We start from the raw sequence: 26,524 nt of genomic DNA on the forward strand, positions 1-26,524 counted from the left end.
TATTGGTTATAGATGGTAGATTATTGGTTATAGTTGATGGACAGTGGTTTTAGATGATAGATGATTGGTTATAGGTGATAGAGTATTGGTTATAGATGATGGACAGTGGTTGTAGATGATAGATTATTGGTTATAGATGATAGACTAGTGGTTATAGATGATGGACAGTGGTTATAGATAATAGATTAGTGGTTATAGATGATAGATCATTGGTTGTAGATGATAGATTATTGGTTATAGATGATAGATGATTGGTTATAGATGATAGATTATTGGTTATAGTTGATGGACAGTGGTTGTAGATGATAGATTAGTGGTTATAGATGGTAGATTATTGGTTATAGTTGATGGACAGTGGTTGTAGATGATAGATTATTGGTCATAGATGATAGATTATTGGTCATAGATGATAGATGATTGGTTATAGTTGATGGACAGTGGTTATAGATGATAGATTATTGGTTATAGATGATAGAGTATTGGTTATAGATGATAGATTATTGGTTGTAGATGATAGATGATTGGTTATGGGTGATAGATTATTGGTCATAGATTATTGGTTATAGTTGATGGACAGTGGTTATAGTTGATGGACAGTGGTTATAGATGATAGATTAGTGGTTATAGATGATAGAGTATTGGTTATAGATGATAGATTATTGGTTATAGATGTTAGATTATTGGTTATAAATGATAGATTATTGGTTGTAGATGATAGATGATTGGTTATGGATGATAGATTATTGGTTGTAGATGATAGATTATTGGTTATAGATGATAGATGATTGGTTATGGATGATAGATTATTGGTTGTAGATGATAGATTATTGGTCATAGATGATAGATGATTGGTTGTAGATGATAGATTATTAGTTATAGATGATGGACAGTGGTTATAGGTGATAGATTATTGGTTATCTGATAGATTACTGGTTATAGATGATAGATTATTGGTTATAGATGATAGATGATTGGTTGTAGATGATAGATGATTGGTTATGGATGATAGATGATTGGTTATAGATGATTGATTATTGGTCATAGATGATAGATTATTGGTTGTAGATGATAGATTACTGGTTATAGATGATAGATTATTGGTTGTAGATGATAGATTATTGGTTATAGTTGATGGACAGTGGTTATAGTTGATGGACAGTGGTTATAGATGATAGATGATTGGTTGTAGATGATAGATGATTGGTTGTAGATGATAGATTATTGGTTATAGATGATAGATTATTGGTTGCAGATGATAGATTATTGGTTATAGATGATGGATGGAGGGTAGAGTGTGTGCTGACGGGGTTTTGGCTCGTCGCGGTGAGAAACGTCCTCAGGGACAGACTGGCGTTGTGTCCCCCCAGCGGGACACTTCCTGTCCCTCAGGACCAACACAAACCGAACCATAAAGAGAAACAATGACGAGTACAGTCGGACTGCTGTGTCACCTCTGAGACGCCATGGCAACGCTCTCTGACAGGAAGTTTATTTTCTCAAGCCTTTAGGAATATTAATAACCATCAAGCTGCGGCTGCCAAGTTCCTCTGGCCGGGGTTCAAGCCCACGCAGCGCCGTGACGCTCCGGCAGGAAGCGGTGTCAGCAGCAGATAAACGGCCGCCGCGGCCGCTGCTCGCCGTCACCATGAGCTGTCGGTTAAACAGTCGATGGTGATTCTCATGGATGGGGGAGAGGAGGGGAGGAGGGGAGGGGAGGGGAGGGGAGAGGAGGAGAGGAGGGTTGGGGAGAGGAGAGGAGAGGAGAGGAGAGGAGAGGAGAGGGGAGAGGAGAGGAGAGGAGAGGAGAGGAGGAGAGGAGAGGAGGAGGGGAGAGGAGAGGAGGAGAGAGGAGAAAGGAGAAGGGAGAGAGGAGAAGGAAGAGAGGAGAGGAGAGGAGGAGAGGAGAGGAGAGGAGGGGAGGGGAGGGGAAGAGGGGAGAGGAGGGGAGAGGAGGGGAGGAGAGGAGAGGGAGGAGAGGAGAGGAGGGGAGAGGAGAGGGGAGGAGAGGAGAGAGGAGGGGAGGGGAGAGGAGAGGAGAGGAGAGGAGGAGAGGAGAGGAGAGGAGAGGAGGGGAGGGGAGGGGAAGAGGGGAGAGGAGGGGAGAGGAGGGGAGGAGAGGAGAGGGAGGAGGGGAGAGGAGAGGGGAGGAGAGGAGGAGAGAGGAGAGGAGGAGAGGAGGAGAGGAGAGGAGAGGAGAGAGGAGGGGAGGGGAGAGGAGAGGAGGAGAGGAGAGGAGAGGATAGGAGGGGAGGGGAGAGGGGAGAGGAAGGGAGAGGAGGGGAGGAGAGAGGAGAGGAGAGGGAGGAGAGGAGAGGAGGGGAGGAGAGGAGAGGAGAGGAGGGGAGAGGAGAGGAGAGGGGAGGAGAGGAGAGGAGGGGGAGGAGAGGAGGGGAGAGGAGAGGAGGGGAGGAGAAGAGAGGAGGGGCGAGGAGAAGAGGGGAGAGGAGGAGAGAGGAGGAGAGGAGAGGAGAGGGGAGGGGAGGAGAGGAGAGGAGGGGAGGGGAGAGGAGAGGGGAGGAGGAGAGAGGAGGGGAGCAGAGAGGAGAGGAGAGGAGAGGAGGGGAGAGGAGAGGAGGGGAGAGGAGAGGAGAGGAGAGGAGGAGGAGAGGAGGGGGAGGAGAGGAGGAAGAGGAGAGGAGGGGAGAGGAGAGGAGGAGAGGGAGAGGAGGAAAGGAGGAGAGGAGAGAGATGAGGAGAGGAGAGGAGAGGAGAGGAGAGGAGAGGAGAGGAGAGGAGAGGAGAGGAGAGGAGAGGAGGAGAAGAGAGGAGAGGAGAGGGGAGGAGAAGAGAGGAGAGGAGAGGAGAGGAGGGGAGAGGAGAGGAAGGGAGGAGAGGAGGAGAAGAGAGGAGAGGAGGGGAGAAGGAGAGGGGAAGAGGGGAGAGGAGAGGAGGGAGGGGGAGAGGAGAGGAGGAGAGGAGAGGAAGAGGAGAGGAGAGGAGAGGAGGAGGAGAGGAGAGGAGAGGGGAGGAGAGGAGGGGAGGAGAGGAGAGGAGAGAGGAGAGGAGAGGAGAGGAAGAGGAGAGGAGAGGAGAGGAGAGGAGAGGAAGAGGAGAGGAGAGGAGAGGAGAGGAGAGGAGAGGAGAGGAGAGGAGAGGGGAGGAGAGGAGAGGAGAGGAGGAGAGGAGAGGAGAGGAGGGGAGAGGAGGAGAGGAGGAGGAGGAGAGGAGAGGAGAGGAGAGGAGGAGAGGAGGAGAGGAGAGGAGAGAGGAGGGGAGGAGGAGGGGAGAGGAGAGGAGAGGGGAGGAGAGGAGAGGAGGGGGAGGAGAGGAGGGGAGAGGCGAGAAGGAGAGGAGAGGAGAGAAGGAGAGGAGAGGACAGGGGAGGAGGAGAGAGGGGTTGTCAGTCAGACACAGAAGAAAAAGAAACAGTTCAACAGTTTGTTGTTTACACATCCTGAAGTGGCCCCCACCCCCAAACACACACACACACACACACACACACACACACCAACTGGTAGCAATATGTCCTAACCCCCCCCCATCTGGACTCAACATGTCCCCTGGTGAAGTCTCTCAGGTCCCGACCACAACTCTCTGCTTCAGTTCAGGTGTCGTCGACTTCACATGAAAACACTCAATCAGGGTCATTTACAAGGTTTCCATTCATTAAGAACACACAAACACACACACACACACACACACACACACACGCACGCATGCACACACATCCTTGTAAATCTATCTTTGTGAGGACATGTCATTGACATAATGTATTCCCTAGCCCCTAACCGTAACCTTAACCATCCTAAACAAATGCCTAAACTTAACCATTACTCTAAACCTAATACCCAGGGGGCAAAGCAAAAAAACGGACAGGGAGCGTTGTAAAAGGTTTGACAGCAGAAATGATCTGTAGGAAGTTGAAGGATTAAAACCTGGGTGGACAACCCGGTCAACTAGCTGCTGGAAAGCTACAGGGGCCAAAACCCCTTTCTAGGGTCATTTTGCTGGTGAAATGATGTAAATGCAAATATTTAGGTACTACAATGGCATAAATAGTCATACAACTATAACATTTGGCAGAGAGTATCTTGACACATAGGGGGAGGCAGGAAAAAAACATTCTGGGGTTTGTTGCAACTCAATTTTAAGATATCACCCTCAACATCCCAAAAAAGACCAAAAAAAGGTACTGTTCACCTGACAAATTCTCATGAAAATTCTTATTTTTCAGCACTTTATGGAGAATATCTATGCTTAACATGTATATAGAAAACTTCCTTAATTCATAAGCTTCCATTTGAGTCCCAGATAGCCTTTCTACTAGCTACTGGAAAGCTACAGGCTGTCTCCAAACAATGCAACACCTATTGTGAAAAACTACATGTTAACTGACATGATCAGAAACCATTCTATTTCTGGTCTCCCCAAAGTGAACAGAGAGATAGAGAAGACCGTTGGCCACAGCAAGTGGGGCTTTGGAGATAGAAAGGCTATCTGGGACTCAAATGGAAGCTTATGAATTAAGGAAATTTTCTATATACATGTTAAGCATAGATATTCTCCATAAAGTGCTGAAAAATAATAATTTTCATGAGAATTTGTCAGGCGAACAGTACTTTTTTTGGTCTTTTTTGGGATGTTGAGGGTGATATCTTAAAATTGAGTTGCAACAAACCCCAGAATCTTTTTTTCATGCCTCCCCCTATAAGATACTCTCTGCCAAATATTATAGTTGTATGACTATTTATACCATTGTAGTACCTAAATATTTGCATTTACATCATTTCGCCAGCAAAATGACCCCAGAAAGGGGTTTTGTCCCCTGTAGCTTTCCAGCAGCTAGTTGACCGGGTTGTCCACCCAGGTTTTAATCCTTGAAGTTCCTACATATCATTTTTGGTGTCAAACCTTTTACAACGCTCCGTGTCCGTTTTTCAAAAAACTGGGATTTTGCCCCCTGGGTATAATTTAAACCTAATTATAACCTAACGTCTTGACCCTCAAACAGCCCTTGGAAAAAGTGAGGACCAGCCAAAATGTCCTCAGTCTGTTGGTTAAAAACTTGTTCCGGTCCTCACAACGTAGCATGTACCACCCCCCCCCGGCTGTATGACACCCAGAGCGTCACCACGCTGGAGCACTGAGCAGCATCTGGACCTGGACAGGATTCAGATTCAGATTCAGATTCAGATTCAGATTCAGATTCAGATTCAGATTCATTCATTCATTCATTCATCTCCACTGTTCTTCTCCAAAGACACCAACACACACACAGCACCAGGAAACACACACACACAATGACATCATCGACCGCCTGAACGCCTGAACAGGAGCAGAGTTCTCAACGGGCCGACCCGACCAGCGGGTTTTCAAGCCCGGACCCGACAGAGCCCGACACACGACACACCAGCAGTCATCACCTGCCTGGACCTGGCGGCGTGCTTTCTTTGCAGCGAGGGCACGTGGTGCCGCTGCCGGTGACGCAGCATCGTCTTCTGGCCCGAGGTCCGACCCGACCCGAGTCACTTGCATAGTTTTTCGACCCAAACCCACGGGTCCGGTCGGGTCTGTCGGGCTGGCCCGAGGTGTAGAGTAGAGTAGAGAGTAGAGTACAAAAGAAAGAAAGATGGAGCAGGACCGATGGTGAAGGGGCAGCTGGGTGGAGCAGGACCGATGGTGAAGGGGCAGCTGGGTGGAGCAGGACCGATGGTGAAGGGGCAGCTGGGTGGAGCAGGACCGATGGTGAAGGGGCAGCTGGGGGGATCAGGATCATTGGTGGAGGGGTCAAATCATTTTGCTCATCTCTGAAGAATCTCTTCTCTCACAGAAGCATCCATCAGTAGATGACAAAAAACACAACAAAAATAAAGCAAATGTTGAGTAAAAACCCAAAAACTCAGAGCTACCAGACATTGCTGCTCCCAGTTGAAGCGCATGTTATAGCGCATGTGGACCTCCTGTAGTCCTGGTCCTGGTCCTGGTCCTGGTCCTGGTCCTGGTCCTGGTCCTGGTCCTGGTGTGGACCTCCTGTAGTCCTGGTCCTGGTCCTGGTCCTGGTCCTGGTGTGGACCTCCTGTAGTCCTGGTCCTGGTCCTGGTCCTGGTCCTGGTCCTGGTCCTGGTGTGGACCTCCTGTAGTCCTGGTCCTGGTCCTGGTCCTGGTCCTGGTGTGGACCTCCTGTAGTCCTGGTCCTGGTCCTGGTTCTGGTTCTGGTTCTGGTCCTGGTCCTGGTCCTGGTTCTGGTTCTGGTGTAGATCTGGTCCTGTGGCCCGGGGCGCTGCGTGTCAGTCCAGTTGGGTCATTGTGGACCAGACGGCCCATAAATAGCAGCAGAGCCTGAGGCCTCAGTCCCAGTCCAGTCCTGGTCCTGGACCAGACAAAGCTCCGTCTGTTGGGGGGGGGGGGGGGTGGGGGGGGGGGGTGGGGGGGGGGGCAGACTCTCAGAGGACATGTCCATGGGCTGTGTCCGAAATAACTCCCTCATCCCCTCCTCCCTCCTCACTATATAGTGAATTCAATATAGTGACTCACTGGTCAAATGAAAAAACACTTTCAGACACGACTCCGCCACACAGTTAATGATGTATTACGTCTGCCGGCGTAGGTACTATGGATACAACCATGGTAACGGCCGGTGTAGCATAGACCTACGGGTGTATAGGTACCAACATAAAGAGAGGTGTAAAGCAATATATTTATTTGGTAGCTACACCGGTCGCTACTTCATTTATTTGGTAGCTACACCGGTCACTACTTCATTTATTTGGTAGCTACACCGGTCACTACTTCATTTATTTGGTAGCTACACCGGTCACTACTGCATTTATTTGGTAGCTACACCGGTCACTACTTCATTTATTTGGTAGCTACACCGGTCACTCCTTCATTTATTTGGTAGCTACACCGGTCACTACTGCATTTATTTGGTAGCTACACCGGTCACTACTTCATTTATTTGGTAGCTACACCGGTCACTACTTCATTTATTTGGTAGCTACACCGGTCACTACTGCATTTATTTGGTAGCTACACCGGTCACTACTTCATTTATTCGGTAGCTACACCGGTCACTACTTCATTTATTCGGTAGCTACACCGGTCACTACTGCATTTATTTGGTAGCTACACCGGTCACTACTGCATTTATTTGGTAGCTACACCGGTCACTACTGCATTTATTTGGTAGCTACACCGGTCACTACTGCATTTACCGGTCACTACTTCATTTATTTGGTAGCTACACCGGTCACTACTGCATTTATTTGGTAGCTACACCGGTCACTACTTCATTTATTTGGTAGCTACACCGGTCACTACTGCATTTATTTGGTAGCTACACCGGTCACTACTTCATTTATTTGGTAGCTACACCGGTCACTACTGCATTTATTTGGTAGCTACACCGGTCACTACTTCATTTATTTGGTAGCTACACCGGTCGCTACTTCATTTATTTGGTAGCTACACCGGTCACTACTTCATTTATTTGGTAGCTACACCGGTCACTACTTCATTTATTTGGTAGCTACACCGGTCACTACTTCATTTATTTGGTAGCTACACCGGTCACTACTTCATTTATTTGGTAGCTACACCGGTCGCTACTTCATTTATTTGGTAGCTACACCGGTCGCTACTGCATTTATTTGGTAGCTACACCGGTCGCTACTGCATTTATTTGGTAGCTACACCGGTCGCTACTGCATTTATTTGGTAGCTACACCGGTCGCTACTTCATTTATTTGGTAGCTACACCGGTCGCTACTTCATTTATTTGGTAGCTACACCGGTCACTACTTCATTTATTCGGTAGCTACACCGGTCACTACTTCATTTATTCGGTAGCTACACCGGTCACTACTTCATTTATTCGGTAGCTACACCGGTCACTACTGCATTTATTTGGTAGCTACACCGGTCACTACTGCATTTATTTGGTAGCTACACCGGTCGCTCTGGGTCGCTGTGGTAACGGCGTTGATCCGTGACCACAATGCATGATGGGATATCTTGCTCCGGTTAGTGACCATCGGATGTTCACTACATGTGGTGGTGAATTATGGGATAGATTCAGTCACTAGATAGTGAACATTAATAATCACTAAACATTCAGACACCACTACAACAACTGGTCACTAGAGAGAGAGGAGGGGGGGTAGGACACACCCCTGGTTCTGTCCTGGACACATGACCACCATGATGACATCACAGCTCCAGGTGCCCCCCCCCCCCCTCCTCCTTTGGTCACACTTATCATAAAGCTGCTTTAATGTTTTGTAACGTGTCGTTGTCAGATGAAGTCGCTGTCATGTGACGATCCTGTGACGCCTTCAGGGTCAAAGGTCACAACACAGAGACGCTGTTAGCTCGGTTAGCTCGGTTAGCACTCTGCTACTCCACCACGGATAGACGGATAGATGGATGGATGGATAGATGAGCTATCTATCTATCTATCTATCTATCTATCTATCTATCTATCTATCTATCTATCTATCTATCTATCTATCTATCTATAGATAACTTTAGCTCATCTTAGTCTTTAATGTCCAACGTTACATTACCAGTTACTCTCCAGTTTATGAGCTGCGTCTCCGTGGTTTATAACTCTAAACTCGACTTAACCCCCCTTCCTCCCCCTCTAGATGCCCCCCCTCCTGTAGATGCCCACCCCCCCTCCCCCAGTAGATACCCCCCCCCCCAGTTGGTTAATGATGCCCTCGTCCCCTGATGGAGCTGGAGGCCTGAGGCAGATTCACTGACTGGAACTAAATAAAGACCCAGTGGTCAGGATGCCCTGTGTGTGTGTGTGTGTGTGTGTGTGTGTGTGTGTGTGTGTGTGTGTGTGTGTGTGTGTGTGTGTGTGTGTGTCTGTGTGATGTGTGTGTGTGTGTGTGTGTGTGTGTGTGTGTGTGTGTGTGATGTGTGTGTGTGTCTCTGTGTGATGTGTGTGTGTCTGTGTGTCTAAATGACACTGAATTCCACCCTGAGCTCTGGATGCATGAAGCCCAACATTGTGCAGCTCTACAATGGCCACACTGTCGACACCATGCGTCTAATTCAATTAGCCGGGAGACGGTGCATAAATTCCCCAGAATTCTCTGATGAGCCACTATTAGCCTCCAGGAGGGGGGGGGGTGGTGGTGGGGGGGTCAGAGCACGCTCAGTAACCTGTCACACAATGAGCAGTCAGTCTGTCTCTCCACTGTCGGACGTGAGCTTCATCGTCATGCAGGGTGAAGGTCAGAGGTCGCAGTCCGGCTGACGACTATGAAGAACACACAGAGCAGTGACGCTGTCGTTTCACTGCTTCAGTTATTATTATTATAGCTAACCTAGACACATTAGCAATATGAATAATGCCATCACTATTACATGTTGATTATATATACTCAATACTATTATTACCTGTATTATTATAGACCTTCTAGTCATTTATAGCAGTGCAAGTGATCAATCTATATCTTTAGGCCTATCATTGTAACACAACTTCTATTAGATATGACTACCAGGACTTTCTAAGCACTTTATCCCCGGCCCGAGACACGTTTGCACTTTTGTACTACTGTCATATTACTGTATTGAATCTGTATTATTATTCTACTGTACTGTAAACTCAATGCTGCTATTTTATAACATGCTTTTGTTTTTTATTGTTACTGTATTTGTACTAGGGAACATCACAACGGATGGAAATTAGCCTGTGGCTACAATCCGGCCTGTTTACGATTTTATGTTTCATTCATGAACATGCACTGTCCCACCTCAAATAAATTGAATTGAAATTGAACTCATTAATTATTCAGTCTCATGTTTATCCAGTAGCTCATTACATAAACACAGATTCACCGTGTTCACACTGTCCAGTCTCAACATCTGGACCTGGAGCTTCATGGTCCTCCAGATGCGGGGAGAGGAGATTTTTTAAATGGGAACAGTACATATTGATGGACATTGACATGTAAATATGTGGGATTGTAGCCAAGTGGCTCATCTCCATCCCCAGTCCCATTGGCAGGTTGATGTTAGACATAAAAACAATGACGATAAAAAGTACAAGAGGCAGGACTAGGACAACACAACACCTTGACATCTTACACAAAACATTAAAATTGAAAGCAACTGGACTTAGTTATTTGTCTCTAAGTCCATTTGCTTTCAATTTAACCTCCTTTGAGATACTTTGACCTGGACAAATGAGAATATGCACAGACAAACCAGCAGTTAACTGACCAAAGACGGTTAAAAGAGTGGGTAAGGGGACCAACAGATCACTGAGAAGTTATAAAGTGCTACAGTGCTAGTTAAAGTGCTGTTTGCTAAAGTGACGAGTGCATAAGTGCAAGATTGAATTTAATTTGATTGCACGATGCCCCAATAAAGTGCAGGATCGACTTAAATTGCACGATCCCATAGCACACGACTGCACATGCAGATGTGTGTCCAATATTGCACAAAGTTTGTGTGTGTGTGTGTGTGTGTGTGTGTGTGTGTGTGTGTGTGAGTGCAGGTGTAGTGTTGACACAGCCACCAGATGGAGGAGGAGTCTCCATATGAACCCTGATCCTGGATCAGACCTCAGAGCTCCGTTACACTGCACCACCTGCTGCCGTAAGACTGTAAGACTGGTTAAACAGCTCCACGCCGCCTCCGTGTGTGTGTCTGTGTGTGTGTGTGTGTGTGTGTGTGTGTCTTGTGTGTGTGTGTGTGTGTGTGTGTGTGTGTGTGTGTGTGTGTGTGTGTGTGTGTGTGTTTTATTTAACCTTTATTTAACCAGGTGAGCAAATTAAGAACACATTTCTTATTTTCAAGTGCAGCCTGAAGGGGAAGGGGGAGGGGAGGGCTAAAAGTGAAAACAAGGTTAGATAAATTACACAGAAAAATTCAATATAATACAATACAATACAATACAATACAATAAAACAGTGTGTGTGTGTGTGTGTGTGTGTGTGTGTGTGTTTGTGATCCCATCAGTCTGTGGAGAACATACAGGACCACACTAAGTTGTCACCTGTACTTGTTTAACCTAATTTGCATAAAAAAAAGCTCACGAGGCCAAAAGACGATGAGAACTGAACATCACAACACAACACACACACATTCTAGTTGATGAAGATGAAGATGAAGATGAAGATGAAGATGAAGATGATACACTCCCTCCCTCCACCCAATAGTGTAAAGCTGCAGCACCGGAGGCAGCAGTTTCAGGACCGTTCGATTTACATCACAGCGTCCCCCAACGTTCGGAAGTTGTAGACTTGTAGTCAAGACCACCTGAACCGAGACCAAGACAAGACCAAGACAAGACCAAGACCAGAGAGTATCAAGACCAAGATCAAGACCAAGACCAGAGAGTATCAAGACCAAGACCAAGACCAAGACCAAGACCAAGACCAAGACCAAGACCAGAGAGTATCAAGACCAAGACCAGAGAGTATCAAGACCAAGACAAGACCAAGACCAGAGAGTATCAAGACCAAGACCAAGACCAAGACCAAGACCAAGACCAAGACCAGAGAGTATCAAGACCAAGACAAGACCAAGACCAGAGAGTATCAAGACCAAGACAAGACCAAGACCAGAGAGTATCAAGACCAAGACCAAGACCAAGACCAAGACCAAGACCAAGACAAGACCAGAGAGTATCAAGACCAAGACCAGAGAGTATCAAGACCAAGACAAGGCCAAGACCAGAGAGTATCAAGACCAAGACCAGAGAGTATCAAGACCAAGACCAAGACAAAGACCAGAGAGTATCAAGACCAAGACCAGAGAGTATCAAGACCAAGACCAAGACCAGAGAGTATCAAGACCAAGACCAGAGAGTATCAAGACCAAGACCAAGACCAGAGAGTATCAAGACCAAGACCAAGACCAAGACCAGAGAGTATCAAGACCAAGACAAAGACCAAGACAGACCAAGACCAAGACCAAGACCAAGACCAAGACCAAGACCAAGACAGACCAAGACCAAGACCAAGACCAAGACCAAGACCAAGACAGACCAAGACCAAGACCAAGACCAAGACAAGACCAAGACCAAGACCAAGACCAAGACCAAGACCAAGACCAAGACAGACCAAGACCAAGACCAAGACCAAGACCAAGACCAAGACCAAGACCAAGACCAAGACAGACCAAGACCAAGACCAAGACCAAGACCAAGACCAAGACCAAGACCAAGACCAGAGAGTATCAAGACCAAGACAGACCAAGTCAAGACTAAGACCAGTTGAGCTCGAGACCGAGAACGAGTTCCACCATATTTTGCTATTGTGAGAGTTGTAGAACGCGAGAGGACGAGCGCCAACACGTCTGTGTCACAAAATACATTTTTGGTCCCACTTGAAGGGAGCGTATAAATAATATATTTTTTAAAAAGCATGTCTGCCTGGATGATGGAGGCTACAAATCCCTTCCAGACCGTTCTGCCGAGACCGAGAGACACAAGACCGAGACCGCAGTCTCCACTTGGTAGGAAGCGCTGTGACGTAAATCCAACGGTCCTGAAACCCCTTAGCAAAAAGTAGTTTATTCAAGTGTACTACAAGTATACTCATTTTATACTAAAACCGAGGCAGTATACTTGAAAGTGTACTTTTGTAAACTTAAAAACTCTGACTCTGTGTCCGTCTCTGTCTCTAGGTGACTGACGTTTTCCATCTGAGCCTCAGTACCAACTACCAACGTTGTTTGAAGTAAATTTTACTTTTTTCTCCCGTCAGTTTGACAGCGCCCCCCCCCCCCCCCCTCAGCTGCACAGGAAGTGTCCACATGCTAACCGGCTCAGGTGGGAACGTCTCTGTTTCTATGGAAACTGAAGTCCTGCTGTCGACCTATCAGCTCACACTCACTTCCTGTTGAGGCTCCTCCCCCTCTAATCTCCACATACACACACATCCTGTTTCCTGTCATCAGTGGATGCTATGAGTCACCATGGCGACAGAGAGGAAAACTAACAGGTGTGTGGCCGTAGTGAGACTCAGTTATCCCTTTTCCACCGAGCTGGTTCCGGTGCTGGTTCGGAGCCAGTGCCTGCTTAGCACCGGTTAAAATATGTGAGCCTTTGTGTTATTCGTATGAACAGTGCAGTAAGGGCGCGTATCATGTCAAGAGCGCAAGTCTGAATAAATGTTGATGATTGGAAAGCAAAGATGTGTTGGATTCATTGGACCCGGAAGACGACGGACGCGTCAAATACTAAGTTCAAGTCAGCAGCCCCTCAGTGGCTTAGGTTCGTTTTGTTGTTTTATTTAAGAACAAGTCACTACAGCTACGTATTAAGTTTGTTTATCGATGTAAACACAGTTGAAGCTAACTAGCTGAGCTACAGGCGGTGGCTAACAGCAGCTAACTAGCTGAGCTACAGGCGGTGGCTAACAGCAGCTAACTAGCTGAGCTACAGGCGGTGGCTAACAGCAGCTAACTAGCTGAGCTACAGGCGGTGGCTAACAGCAGCTAACTAGCTGAGCTACAGGCGGTGGCTAACAGCAGCTAACTAGCTGAGCTACAGGCGGTGGCTAACAGCAGCTAACTAGCTGAGCTACAGGCGGTGGCTAACAGCAGCTAATGCTCATATCAAAACATATCGCCGTCAAAACGTAGTTGCCGGTTGTGGCGATTACAGCGAAGACGGCTGCTTTTTCCTTCTTTTTTTTCAGCTGGGTTTAGAGTTATCGTTAATAAAAAGCCTAGTCTGCTTCCACGTCAGGTCCGGTGTTCAACACCCGCAGGTCGGACCGGGTTTTAATTTTCAGGTCCGTTTATAACTGTAGCAGGCACAAAAAAATAAATAAAAATAACTGTAGCAGCAGCAAAGACAGGAGCAGCTCCTTGATGGGGAGTGTAGCTCTGACTTGGCTCCTGATCAGTGGAAAAGCAAAGTGGTTCTTTGGAGGCACCAGAGTTGAACCAGTTAAGCACCGAACCAGCACCGGAACCAGTTTGGTGGAAAAGAGGTAAGTGAGGAGTTGATCCATGTTGATCCAGCATCAGTGGAACCTGGATGGTTCACTCATAACAGGCAGGAAGTTGAGTGTGGAACAATGGACACTTCCCACCCTCAATGATCTGGGCTATGGAGCGAAATATAACTTATATAATATAATATAATATAATATAATATAATATAATATAATATAATATAATATATGTAAATCAACATACCAGTAGGCCAATGTTTTCCTCCAGTAAGAGGAGCCGGCTGACAGCGGCAGCGTAATCTCCACCTCACATTAAACAGGTGGCGCACACAAGAAAAACAAAGTACAGGAAGAAGTTCATTATCACAAATAGTAAATGTGTTGACGGGCGACAATAACGTCAAAAACAGAAGACGTTGGCAACCGTGTAGTGTAGATACTGAACTAGAGCATAGTGATAGTGAACTACATGAACTCAGGGAAGGATTCAACCTGAGACACAGCTCAACACACACAACACAACACAACACAACAGACACACACACACCAGATCAAAGCTGTGAAGGTGACGGAGGCCTGTGATTGGACGACGGAGAGAAAGACGGGGTTCAGACAGATGTGGCCCCCCCTGCAGCTGTAAAGCCTAATGGGAACATTATACTGTGATTAGTGTAATACCCCTTTAATACCCCCCAACACACACACACACCCAGATTAAGATTATCCATACGTCTCAACTGCAGATTATCATCCACCTGTAGTGGCGCCGCATCATCACATGACATCACGTGACATGAAGCAGGTTGCCATGGCGACTGCAGAGGCTGCTGCCGTGTGATGTGTGTCTCAGGCCAGAGGTCAGAGGTCAGAGGTCAGAGGTCAGAGGTCTTCACACACCTGGAGGCACCGAGCTCCGTCTCCATGACAACACCTGGAATCATCAACAATAGCCTAATAATAATGATAATTAAAAAATAATAATAATAACACAATAATAATAGTAACAATAATATTAATAATGATGATAATAATAATAATAATATTAATAATAATAATGATGATAATAATAATAAGGTCAAGGTCAAGTTTATTTTTAGAGCACCTTATAAACAACAATTATGTGTTGTAAATGTGTTATAATGTTGTAAATGTGTTATAATGTGATCGTATTTTTGTTTTTTCTTTTCTTTAAAAGAAAAAACAGAACAAAGGGAAAAAGAAAAGAAAACAGGAGTAGGTACCTGCCCCATGTTTTTTTATTTTTAAATATTGTACTTGTACTTATAGTTTCCTTTTCTGAACCTGCTTGTTTCTATATTTCAGCCTAGGGGGACTGGTCATGGAGATGAGCTCGGTAGCTAGAAGTGGGTAGATTTTATTTTAAGATGTGTATCAATGTCCATCGTCCCTCTCCATCAAATAAAATGAATTGAATTGAATTGAACAACCTTAGTTGACCAAGGTGCTTTACATCAAATAAATAACTATAAAATCCAATGGTACATTTCACAACAGACCATTTCAAGGTAACACACCTGTCCAAGGTAACAGACCTGAGACGTTTGTTCAAACCTTCACTGAAAAACTGTTTCCTCTCTCTCTCTAGATCTTCAAGTCTATAGTCTGTAATAATAATAATAATAATATTAATAATAATAATAATTTAGTGTTACTGTCCTTCCTATGACTCTATAAGACTAAAAGTGTTTAGTAAGGTAGATCTAAATAATGAATCTGTGTGGTTGGATGATGCTGAGAAGCTAAAACATCTTACCAGGTGAATATTTTTGCATTTTCTTTATTTCTTGAAAAGGGCAACGAGACGAAGAGCGATGTATAGTTGAGAACTGAAAGTATCTTAATGTTTATTTATGTCACACCTGTGTGGTAGGTAACACCAACAGGAAGGACTGTGTCTAGTCTTTGTTTTCTTGTATTTTTCATAAAAAGTGTCTTGTAATCTCATATGGGATGGACACAGTGGAGGCAGGACATGAAAATAAAAAAATGATTCATTCATTCAATAATAATAATAATCATAATATTGATCCCAGTGAACAGAATGAAGAGGAGGAGGCTGAGGTCTTCATCCTCATCATCCTCCTCCTGCTCATATAAATCACTGATTATATTATTAATTCTATATTTCCACCTGTGTAAAAGCCTAAATACATATATTTTGTTAAACTTTTACCAATACTCTTTGTCTTGATGTGAATGATTGATTAGTTGATTGGTTTTTATCTTAACGTCATGTTTTCATTCACATTTTACTTTTCTTAATAAAATGTTTCATGTTGTGTGTGTGTGTGTTTTTGTTGCAGCAAAGCTACAGTTGTTCTTCCTGGGGTCCAACAATATCAATTTACAGTAAAAAAAAAAAAAATACAAAAACAGAAACATTATAAAAATTAAAAACAAAGAAAATACAAAAAACAAGTGAGCAACACACCTCACCTAACAAAACTAAACTAAACTAAATCAGAGTTTTCTTTGTTACTGAGCTTCATCCATTCTGTTAGTAATTAATGACATAGCTACTAAACCATATTACATCCACATCTACATATTATATTATATAATATTATATTATATTATATTATATATATAATACATTATTCCACAATCACTTACACGTCATGTTATAGTGCATATACATTCATTGTGTGTGTGTGTGTGTGTGTGTGTGTGTTTGACTCGGGAGCGCGCTTCACCTGCTCTCAGGTGATCTACCTGTGTGACGTCATCTGCTACCTGTGTGACGTCAGGCAGGTGCAGAACCTCCTGAGACACAGAGAGGAGAGGGCGGGAAAACCTGACACCCCTCAATTATAATTATCCCTCCGCGTGAAGATAGGTGGCGCGTGGAGCTATAGTAGGCTACTAGAAGGTCTCGCGCCTGCTTGTGTGTGTGTGTGTGACAGGCTCCAGCGGGAGGCGACACACACACACACACACACACACACACACACACACACACACACACACACACACACACCGGATCACACAGTCCCTCCCGGCCGCCGCGCGCTGCCTGAGCCGGACTCACGGACTCACGAGGACCCGGTCTTCCGCTCTTTGATGTTTTAGGGAGGGGGTGCACGCGCCGTTCGTTCCTCTCCGTCGCTTCTTCTCTCTCTCTGTCTCTGCGCGAGGACACGGACAGGGACGGTCTCCGGTAAGTGTGTCCTGTCCGCGCGCTGCTCCGCTGTCTGTCTGTCAGCAGCCAATCAGAGCGCTGCACCGCTCTCCTCACCTGCAGCCAGGTGAGGAGAGCGGTGCGCGCTCCCGCTGCTGCAGGTGTGACAGTGAAGCAGGTGAAGTGAAGTGAAGCTCCGGAGGTTTCCAGCGGGAGGAGCAGCAGCGTGAGGCCGGGGAAGAGGCGTCTCTCCGCGGGTAGAGCTGCTGCGGCTCTCCGCTCTCAGGCTGGAGGGTTAGAGGAGCGGAGAGCCGCAGCAGCTCTACCCGGGGAGAGACGCCACTTCCCCGGGTAGAGCTGCTGCGGCTGCCCGCTGGAAACCTCCCGAGCCTGGAGGGTCAGAACCTCAACTAGACCTGGACCTGTGTGTGTGTGTGTGTGTGTGTGTGTGTGTGTGTGTGTGTGTGTGTGTGTGTGTGTGTGTGTGTGTGTGTGTGTGTGTGTGGTTCACCTGGTGTGTGTCCTCCACATTATAGCCTAAATGTTTGTGATGTTACACAACAACTCGAGGCCTGGATGTCCTCGTCCTTATATAACACACACATTAACACACACTAACACACACTAACACACACACACACACACACACACACACACACACACACACACACACACACCGTTATGTTATGTTGCTGATCAATGTATCGATCAGTGATCAGGTCAACTACGTCACTACGTAACCACTATGTTTATAAACAGTAAAGGCGCAGCGCGTCAAAGAGAAAATCCAGAAGTTTGATGTTTAATGTCAGAGAGGAGGAGTGTGTGTGTGTGTGTGTGTGTGTGTGTGTGTGTGTGTGTGTGTGTGTGAGTGTGTGTGTCCCGCCCCCCCTCAGACCTCCTCTCTCTCTCTCTCTCTCTCTCCCTCAGAGCGGCGGCGGCGCGCGGCAGACCAGCGGGACCTGGGACCAACTGGATTTAAACTTGGAGCAAAGTGACAAAGACCCGACCGGAGGACCCGGTTCGAGTCCCGGTTCGAGTCCCAGTCCCAGTCTGGGATCTGGACCTGTGTGGATTTATTACTGAGTGTTGTTGTGTTGTTGTTGTGGTGAGGAGCGGAATCGAACCCGGACCGATGATGATGGCGGCGGAGGCTCCGGACCTGAGCCGCTGCACGAGGCGCAAACAGGCCAACCCGCGGAGGAAGACCGGTACACACACACACACACACACACACACACACACACACACACACACACACACACACACACACACACACACACACACACACACACAGAGTTAGTACCGTTAGATCCGGACCGAGCGCGAGGACCTGTGGCTCCGCGCCGCGCGAGGCTGCAGCTCAGTGTGTGTGTGTGTGTGTGTGTGTGTGTGTGTGTGTCCAACTGTCAAACAGCTTCTTTAATTCATCTTCTACTGAAACATTTCATTTAAGTTTAAATCTGAATAAAATGTAATAGCTATAGGCCTGCATTAGAAATAATTAAACTGGATTAAATTAAATTAAATTAAATTAAATCTAATAAATGTGGAGTTTTCCTGTTAAATGTTTGTAATAATTAGAGGCGCAGCGGTGTGTGTGTGTGTGTGTGTGTATGTATGTGTGTTGCGTTCACGGCTCGTTGTTTAAAAAGTAACAAGAATAAAAACAGGAAACGGAAACTGAGTGACGATGAAATGATTCATAATTATTATTAATAATAATTAATAATAATTAAACCGTTACAATTTATTATTATCATGGATTATTTATTATTGCCAATAATAAACGATGAAGGGTCGTTTTCTACCCGCTGTGTGTGTGTGTGTGTGTGTGGGTCCATCCAGCTGTGGCTGCAGCTGTTTGTTCTAATCCCGTTCACACAGTCTGATGCAGCTCAGGACCGGGACCAGGACCAGGACCGGCTGGGTCCTGGTCCTGGTCCTGGTCCTGGTCCTGGTGAGTTAGTGAGACTGTCCCAGTACAGACGTGTGTGTGTGTGTGTGTGTGTGTGTGTTGTGTCATAAAGCAGTGTGTCAGTCTGTCTTCATCACCCTGGTCCTCGACCTCACGGTGGATTTGATTTAGTTCTATTTAGTTTTATTTCATTTTGTTTTACTTTGTTTTATTTAGTTTTATTTTATTTTAGTTATTATGTGTGTTCCAGTTTCTGACGCGCGCGCACACACACACACACACACACACACACCTTGCCTGCATGTCTGTCGTTGTACTTATGTCCATTGCATGTATGTCTGTCACTGCTTATTGCTGCTTATATGTCTTATTGAATTGTTGCTACACGGTGCACTTTCTAATCTAACACACACACACACACACACACACACACACACACACACACACACACACACACGCACACACGCACACACACACACACACACACACACACACACACACACACTGCTGCAGTTTGTTGTTTTATTACATTGCATTGAATTCAGTGTATTAGAGATAAAGTAGAGAGACCAGGACCGGGACTCTGACCCACTTCAGTGTGTGTGTGTGTGTGTGTGAAGATGAGTCCGTGTGTGTGTGTGTGTGTGTGTGTGTCTGTGTGAAGATGAGTCCGTGTGTGTGTGTCGGTGTCAGGCTCCTGCTGCACCATTCACACACACGTCTCACACAGGGTCTTTGTCCACAACACCACACTGAGCCCATGTTTACTGGTCCTGGTTGTGGTCTGGTCCGGTCCTGGTCCTGGTTGTGGTCTGGTCCGGTCCTGGTCCTGGTTGTGGTCTGGTCCGGTCCTGGTCCTGGTTGTGGTTTGGTTCTGGTTCTGGTTTTGGTTTTGGTTTTATTCTGGTCCTGGTCTCGTTCTGGTTCGGGTCTGGTCTGGTCTGGTCCTGGTCCTGGTTGTGGTTCGGGTCTGGTTCTGGTCTAGTCTGGTCCTGGTCTGGTCTGGTTTGGTCCGGTCCTGGTCCTGGTCCTGGTCCTGGTCCTGGTCCTGGTTGTGGTTTGGGTCTGGTTCTGGTCTTGGTTCTGGTTCTGGACCCTCTGTGATTTCATTTTTCTCGTATTCCATTTATTTGTAACGGGACTCTGTCTGTAGATCGATGAACATACGATATGTAAATACATGTATGATATGTAAATTATGACATCACTCCTCAACATCCACCAATTAATTGTGTGTGTGTGTGTATGTGTGTGTGTGTGTGTGTGTGTGTGTGTGTGTGTGTGTGTGAGAGATGAAGAGGGAAGGTGTGTGCTGCAGCCGTAGCAGTAGTCACCAGTGTCTCCTAGTAGCCCTCAGTGTCTCCTAGTAGTCACCAGTGTCCCCAAGTGTCCCATAATAGCCCCCAGTGTCCCCCAGTAGCCAGTAGTGTCCCCAAGTGTCCCCTAGTAGCCGCCAGTGTCCCCAAGTGTCCCATAATAGCCCCCAGTCTCCCCCAGTAGCCACCAGCGTCTCCTAGTAGCCACCAGTGTCCCCTCGTTGCCACCAGTGTCTCCTAGTAGCCACCAGTGTCCCCTCGTTGCCACCAGTGTCCCCTCGTTGCCACCAGTGTCTCCTAGTAGCCCTCAGTGTCCCCTGGTGTCCCCCAGTAGCCCCCAGTGTCCCCAAGTGTCCCATAATAGCCCCCAGTCTCCCCCAGTAGCCACCAGTGTCTCCTAGTAGCCACCAGTGTCCCCTCGTTGCCACCAGTGTCTCCTAGTAGCCACCAGTGTCCCCCAGTAGCCACCAGTGTCCCCCAGTGTTCCCTCGTGGCCACCAGTGTCTCCTAGTAGCCACCAGTGTCCCCCGGTGTCCCCTAGTAGCCACCAGTGTCCCCTCGTTGCCACCAGTGTCTCCTAGTAGCCACCAGTGTCCCCTCGTGGCCACCAGTGTCCCCTAGAAGCCACCAGTGTCTCCTAGTAGCCACCAGTGTTCCCGCGTGGCCACCAGTGTCTCCTAGTAGCCACCAGTGTTCCCGTGTGGCCACCAGTGTCTCCTAGTAGCCACCAGTGTCCCCCAGTAGCCACCAGTGTCTCCTAGTAGCCACCAGTGTCCCCCAGTAGCCACCAGTGTCACCTGGTGTCCCCTAGTAGCCACCAGTGTCCCCTAGTAGCCACCAGTGTCTCCTAGTAGCCACCAGTGTCCCCCAGTAGCCACCAGTGTCACCTGGTGTCCCCTAGTAGCCACCAGTGTCCCCCAGTAGCCACCAGTGTCACCTGGTGTCCCCTAGTAGCCACCAGTGTCCCCTAGTAGCCACCAGTGTTCCCCAGTAGCCACCAGTGTCTCCTAGTAGCCACCAGTGTTCCCCAGTAGCCACCAGTGTCTCCTAGTAGCCACCAGTGTTCCCCAGTAGCCACCAGTGTCTCCTAGTAGCCACCAGTGTTCCCCAGTAGCCACCAGTGTCCCCTAGTAGCCACCAGTGTCCCCCGGTGTCCCCAGTAGCCACCAGTGTCCCCTAATAGCCACCAGTGTCCCCCAGTAGCCGACAGTGTCCCCTAGTAGCCACTAGTGTCTCCTAGTAGCCGACAGTGTCCCCTAGTAGCCACCAGTGTCTCCTAGTAGCCACCAATGTCCCCCAGTAGCCACCAGTGTCTCCTAGTAGCCACCAGTGTCCCCCAGTAGCCACAAGTGTCCCCTAGTAGCCACCAGTGCCCCCCAGTAGCCACCAGTGTCCCCCAGTAGCCACCAGTGTCCCCCAGTAGCCACAAGTGTCCCCTAGTAGCCACCAGTGCCCCCCAGTAGCCACCAGTGTCCCCCAGTAGTCACCAGTGTCTCCCAGTAGCCACCAGTGTCTCCTAGTAGTCACCAGTGTCCCCTAATAGCCACCAGTGTCCCCTAATAGCCACCAGTGTCCCCTAATAGCCACCAGTGTCTCCTAGTAGCCACCAGTGTCCCCCAGTAGCCAACAGTGTCCCCTAGTAGCCACCAGTGTCTCCTAGTAGCCACCAGTGTCCCCCAGTAGCCACCAGTGTCTCCTAGTAGCCACCAGTATCTCCTAGTAGCCACCAGTGTCCCCCAGTAGCCACCAGTGTCTCCTAGTAGCCAACAGTGTCCCCCAGTAGCCAACAGTGTCTCCTAGTAGCCAACAGTGTCTCCTAGTAGCCACCAGTGTCCCCCAGTAGCCCTCAATGTCCCCTAGTAGCCCCCAGTGTCTCCTAGTAGCCCTCAGTGTCCCCTAGTCGCCCCCAGTGTCCCCCAGTAGGCCCCAGTGTCCCCAAGTGTTCCCTCGTGGCCACCAGTGTCTCCTAGTAGCCACCAGTGTCTCCTAGTAGCCACCAGTGTTCCCCAGTAGCCACCAGTGTCCCCTAGTAGCCACCAGTGTCCCCCAGTAGCCACCAGTGTCCCCTAGTAGCCACCAGTGTCCCCCAGTAGCCACCAGTGTCCCCCAGTAGCCACCAGTGTCCCCTAGTAGCCACCAGTGTCCCCCAGTAGCCACCAGTGTCCCCCAGTAGCCACCAGTGTCTCCTAGTAGCCACCAGTGTCCCCTAGTAGCCACCAGTGTCCCCCAGTAGCCACCAGTGTCTCCTAGTAGCCACCAGTGTCCCCCAGTAGCCAACAGTGTCTCCTAGTAGCCAACAGTGTCTCCTAGTAGCCACCAGTGTCTCCTAGTAGCCACCAGTGTCCCCCAGTAGCCACCAGTGTCTCCTAGTAGCCAACAGTGTCTCCTAGTAGCCACCAGTGTCCCCCAGTAGCCACCAGTGTCTCCTAGTAGCCACCAGTGTCCCCTAGTAGACGACAGTGTCCCATAGTAGCCACCATTGTCCCCAAGTGTCCCCTAGTAGCCGCCAGTGTCTCCTAGTAGCCACCAGTGTCCCCTAGTAGCCACCAGTGTCTCCTAGTAGCCACCAGTGTCTCCTAGCAGCCCCCAATGTCCCCTAGTAGCCCCCAGTGTCTCCTAGTAGCCAACAGTGTCCCCTAGTAGCCACCAGTGTCCCCCAGCAGCCCTCAATGTCCCCTAGTAGCCCCCAGTGTCTCCTAGTAGCCACTAGTGTCCCCTAGTAGCCACCAGTGTCTCCTAGTAACCGCCAGTGTCCCCTAGTAGCCACCAGTGTCCCCTAGTAGCCCCCAGTGTCTCCTAGTAGCCACCAGTGTCTCCTAGTAGCCACCAGTGTCTCCTAGTAGCCACCAGTGTCCCCTAGTAGCCACCAGTGTCTCCTAGTAGCCACCAGTGTCCCCTAGTAGCCACCAGTGTCTCCCAGTAGCCCTCAATGTCCCCTAGTAGCCACCAGTGTCCCCTAGTAGCCACCAGTGTCTCCTAGCAGCCCCCAATGTCCCCTAGTAGCCACCAGTGCCCCTAGTAGCCACCAGTGTCCCCTAGTAGCCACCAGTGTCCCCCAGTAGCAACCAGTGTCCCCCAGTAGCCACCAGTGTCTCCTAGTAGCCACCAGTGTCCCCTAGTAGTGAGGTTAATACCACCCCGCCAAAAACACACACAGGGACGACGTCTGTGGTGACATCACAGTGACATCACAGTGACATCACTGTCAATTATGTTTCAGTCCAAATGCTGCAGTGATGAGTTCAAAGACCGTTGGAAAGTTAAGATGTTTGGTTGATTATTATTAGGGCCACGGGGCAAAGGCACCGGGCACTACTGTTATTGTGTGGATTTTTTCTTATCTTTATTCCTCTTGTGGACACAATTTCGATTCGCTACAAATTATATATCAAAACGTGCGTCTTCATCTGGATCGGTGTGCTATTACTTTTCTTTACAGTTTACGAATTTGCTGCGAAAAATTTCTCATAGAGAATGAATGGGACAAGGTCAAAAAACGAACAAATCATCAGACTTTTTATACTGCCTACTGTTGTCTACTGCTCAGGCATACTTTCACCTAGAGACTGGTACAGTAGACACAAGTCTTGTGTATTGGCGTATTACTCCACGTTTTGATAGGTCATATAGTTTTTGATCAATCCATGATCAATGACCATGATCATTTTTGGAGAAATTATGAGATTATAATGGGTGTGTATTGCACGGAATGTTCGTGTCAGAGTGGGTGACATCATCGGTTAGAGTGGGAGAGAGCCCAGAAAAATTCCTGAATGTTCTCTTTCCACACTCGGCCCGGCCACAATTTACACTCTACACACATGATTTTTTCCAAATTTGTAGACAAACTTGTTATCTCTCATATCATGTGCTCAAAATATCAGAGAGACTTACAGAATTTACAGAATCAGCCTCTGAGTGCGGCCACGTCTGTCTCTGCTCCTCATTGACTCCAATACAAAGATTTTCTGAGGATAGCAGAACGGACCGATGTTTTAAAACTGCCAGCGTCTCCAACATATTTACTGTAGAAACACCAAATCGTACCAAACCTGGTCCAGGTCCAGGTCCAGTTCAGGTCCTGGTCCAGGTCTAGACCTGTTCCCTGTGAGTGTGACCCTCTCTGGCCCTCTTTGGCCCCTCCCTCACAGAAACGCTCGTTTGATTGGCTGAGCTCCTGGGGCAAGGTCACACACATGGAACAATCAATAGCGGACGGATGGATGAAGGTGTCACCGTGACATCTGCCCCCCCTCACCCCATTTCTACCTTTGGCCCCACCCACCTCTGTCTGCTAAAGTATCTGACTGTTGCTTCCTGTTATGGACGCTGTGTTTTCCCGGCTGCGCCTGAACGCCCCGCGGCAGCAGCTACCTGGTGATGTTGTGTTCAGGGAAACTAGGACATCTGAGCTTTCAGAGTCGGCAGCCGTGTCGCTTAGTTACAAGTGAGATTAAAGAAAGGGATTGTGGGTATTCTTCAACTTTCAACTTTCAACTTTATTGTCTCCAATGGGAAATTCATGTTGCAGAAGGGCAAAAACACAGAACATATAGAGCACATCCACACAAACTCTACACAACATTGAACAACATAGAATGGCAGTACCCAAGAGTGTGTCGTTTAGTATTTGAATTAAGTTAGATAATGGTTTGTGTTATGAATGAGTTTTTCATTCATTTGATTTGGCTTTTGGTAATCTAAGTCTCCTGCCGGAGGGAAGTGGAGTGGATGGTCAGGACACTGAACAATGTCCTGAGCCTTGGAGATAGTGGTTTCTGAGGGTCACTGGAGGTCACCAGCTCATCTTCATCATCTTCATCGCTCTGAAATACCAGAGAAGGAGAAGGAAAGGCAAGGCAAGGCAATTTTATTTGTATAGCCCGTTTTTACCACCAGTTTGTCTCAAGGGGCTTTACATCCCATCATAACAACATCCTCTGTCCTTAGACCCTCACATCCACTGAGGAAAAACTCCATGGAAAACCCTTTTAACAGGGAAAACCAGGAGAAAGCTCAGGGTGAGCAACAGAGGAGGGATCATCACCCAGGACAGACAGACGGGACAGAGATGTTGTTACAGACAAGAAAACAGTTTATAGTTTATGACACAGAATGTCTCGACCGTGAGGACCTGAACTTCCTCTGTGTCTGTCAGAGTGAAGCCTGTCTCACCTCATCCTCTGTCCTGTCATGTGAAAACGTCCCGGGGCAGATCAGCTGAGTGGCTCCACTTCACCTCCTGGTCCCTGATCCACCAATTAGACCAAGTGATGAGTGTGAGCGCGGCGGCGAGGTCGAGGCCTCAGGCGCGTCCTGCTGGACCGACCTCTGGTCTGAGGCATCAGAGCCGCTCCACCTCCACGGCCCCAATGACTCCATCACCCCCCCCCCCTCATGTGGACTAAGGGCTGGGAGGAGTTTCAGAGTCCTCCGTGGCTTCTCTGAGTTACAGGGGGTCTCGGCGTAGCAGTGCATGTCCATATGACGGTTGCTAATGGATACCAACTGTCTTCGTAACAAAAAGACACACCAAAAAACATCCAGATACCTCCATGCTGCTCGTATGTAATGTCCCTCTTGTATTGAAGCCCCAACATGAGAAATTGTCCCGAAAAAAGCCCTGTAACTCAGAGAAGCCACGGAGGACTCTGAAACTTCTCCCAGCCCTTAGTCCACATGAGGGGGAGGAGATAATGAGTGAAATTTCAATTTTGAGTGAACTATCCCTTTAATATAAACAATAAAAACAACAATTTTGTTAATATAAACAAATCAACAATACTGTTACTATAAACAGGAACGCTGTCCAGAACATCAATAACAATAATTCTGTGCATATAAGATAATATAAATAACAGTAAATGCAGCTCATGAAGAAATTGTTTCAAATAAAAATTACTAGAAAAATCTAAAAATTTAAAAATATGAATCATAAAAAGTCTAAATAAATCAATCTACCAATTTAACATAAATAATAAAAATGTGTGTGTGTCTGACACTATATGACACTGATGATAAAACATAATATAATAATATAATAGATATATTACTTTTTACACACCTGTGTAAGGTGTTGAATTAGTTTACTATTATTAGTAACAAACACAACGAGGTCTGTTGTTGTTGTCACGTGATTGGTTGATGTCAGGGGGCGGAGCCTGTGATGTCACACTGTGTGTTTACATATTATCTTGTTACCATGGAGTCAGGACAAAACATGTTGTCGACCATATTTAATATGAACAAACTAAATGATTAGATTTGTATGAAATAATAAAAAATGATA

The 26,524-nt window shown here is 47.4% G+C and overlaps 1 protein-coding gene across 1 annotated transcript in view; it reads left to right on the forward strand.

Moving 5' to 3' along the window:
* Window positions 1–17,960: 17,960 nt before the first annotated feature.
* zeb2a (zinc finger E-box binding homeobox 2a) overlaps window positions 17,961–26,524 on the forward strand; it is a 69,363-nt gene continuing 60,799 nt past the window's right edge. The window contains exon 1 of the mRNA XM_085772872.1: window positions 17,961–18,212. Within this exon, the coding sequence (XP_085628998.1) occupies window positions 18,137–18,212 (76 nt within the window). The 5' untranslated portion in view covers window positions 17,961–18,136. The remainder of the gene's footprint in view (window positions 18,213–26,524) is intronic.

This window comes from Trachurus japonicus, unplaced genomic scaffold (assembly GCF_045865225.1).
Source record: "Trachurus japonicus isolate A0001 unplaced genomic scaffold, Traja_1.0 AP031020.1".
Taxonomy (NCBI): domain Eukaryota; kingdom Metazoa; phylum Chordata; class Actinopteri; order Carangiformes; family Carangidae; genus Trachurus; species Trachurus japonicus.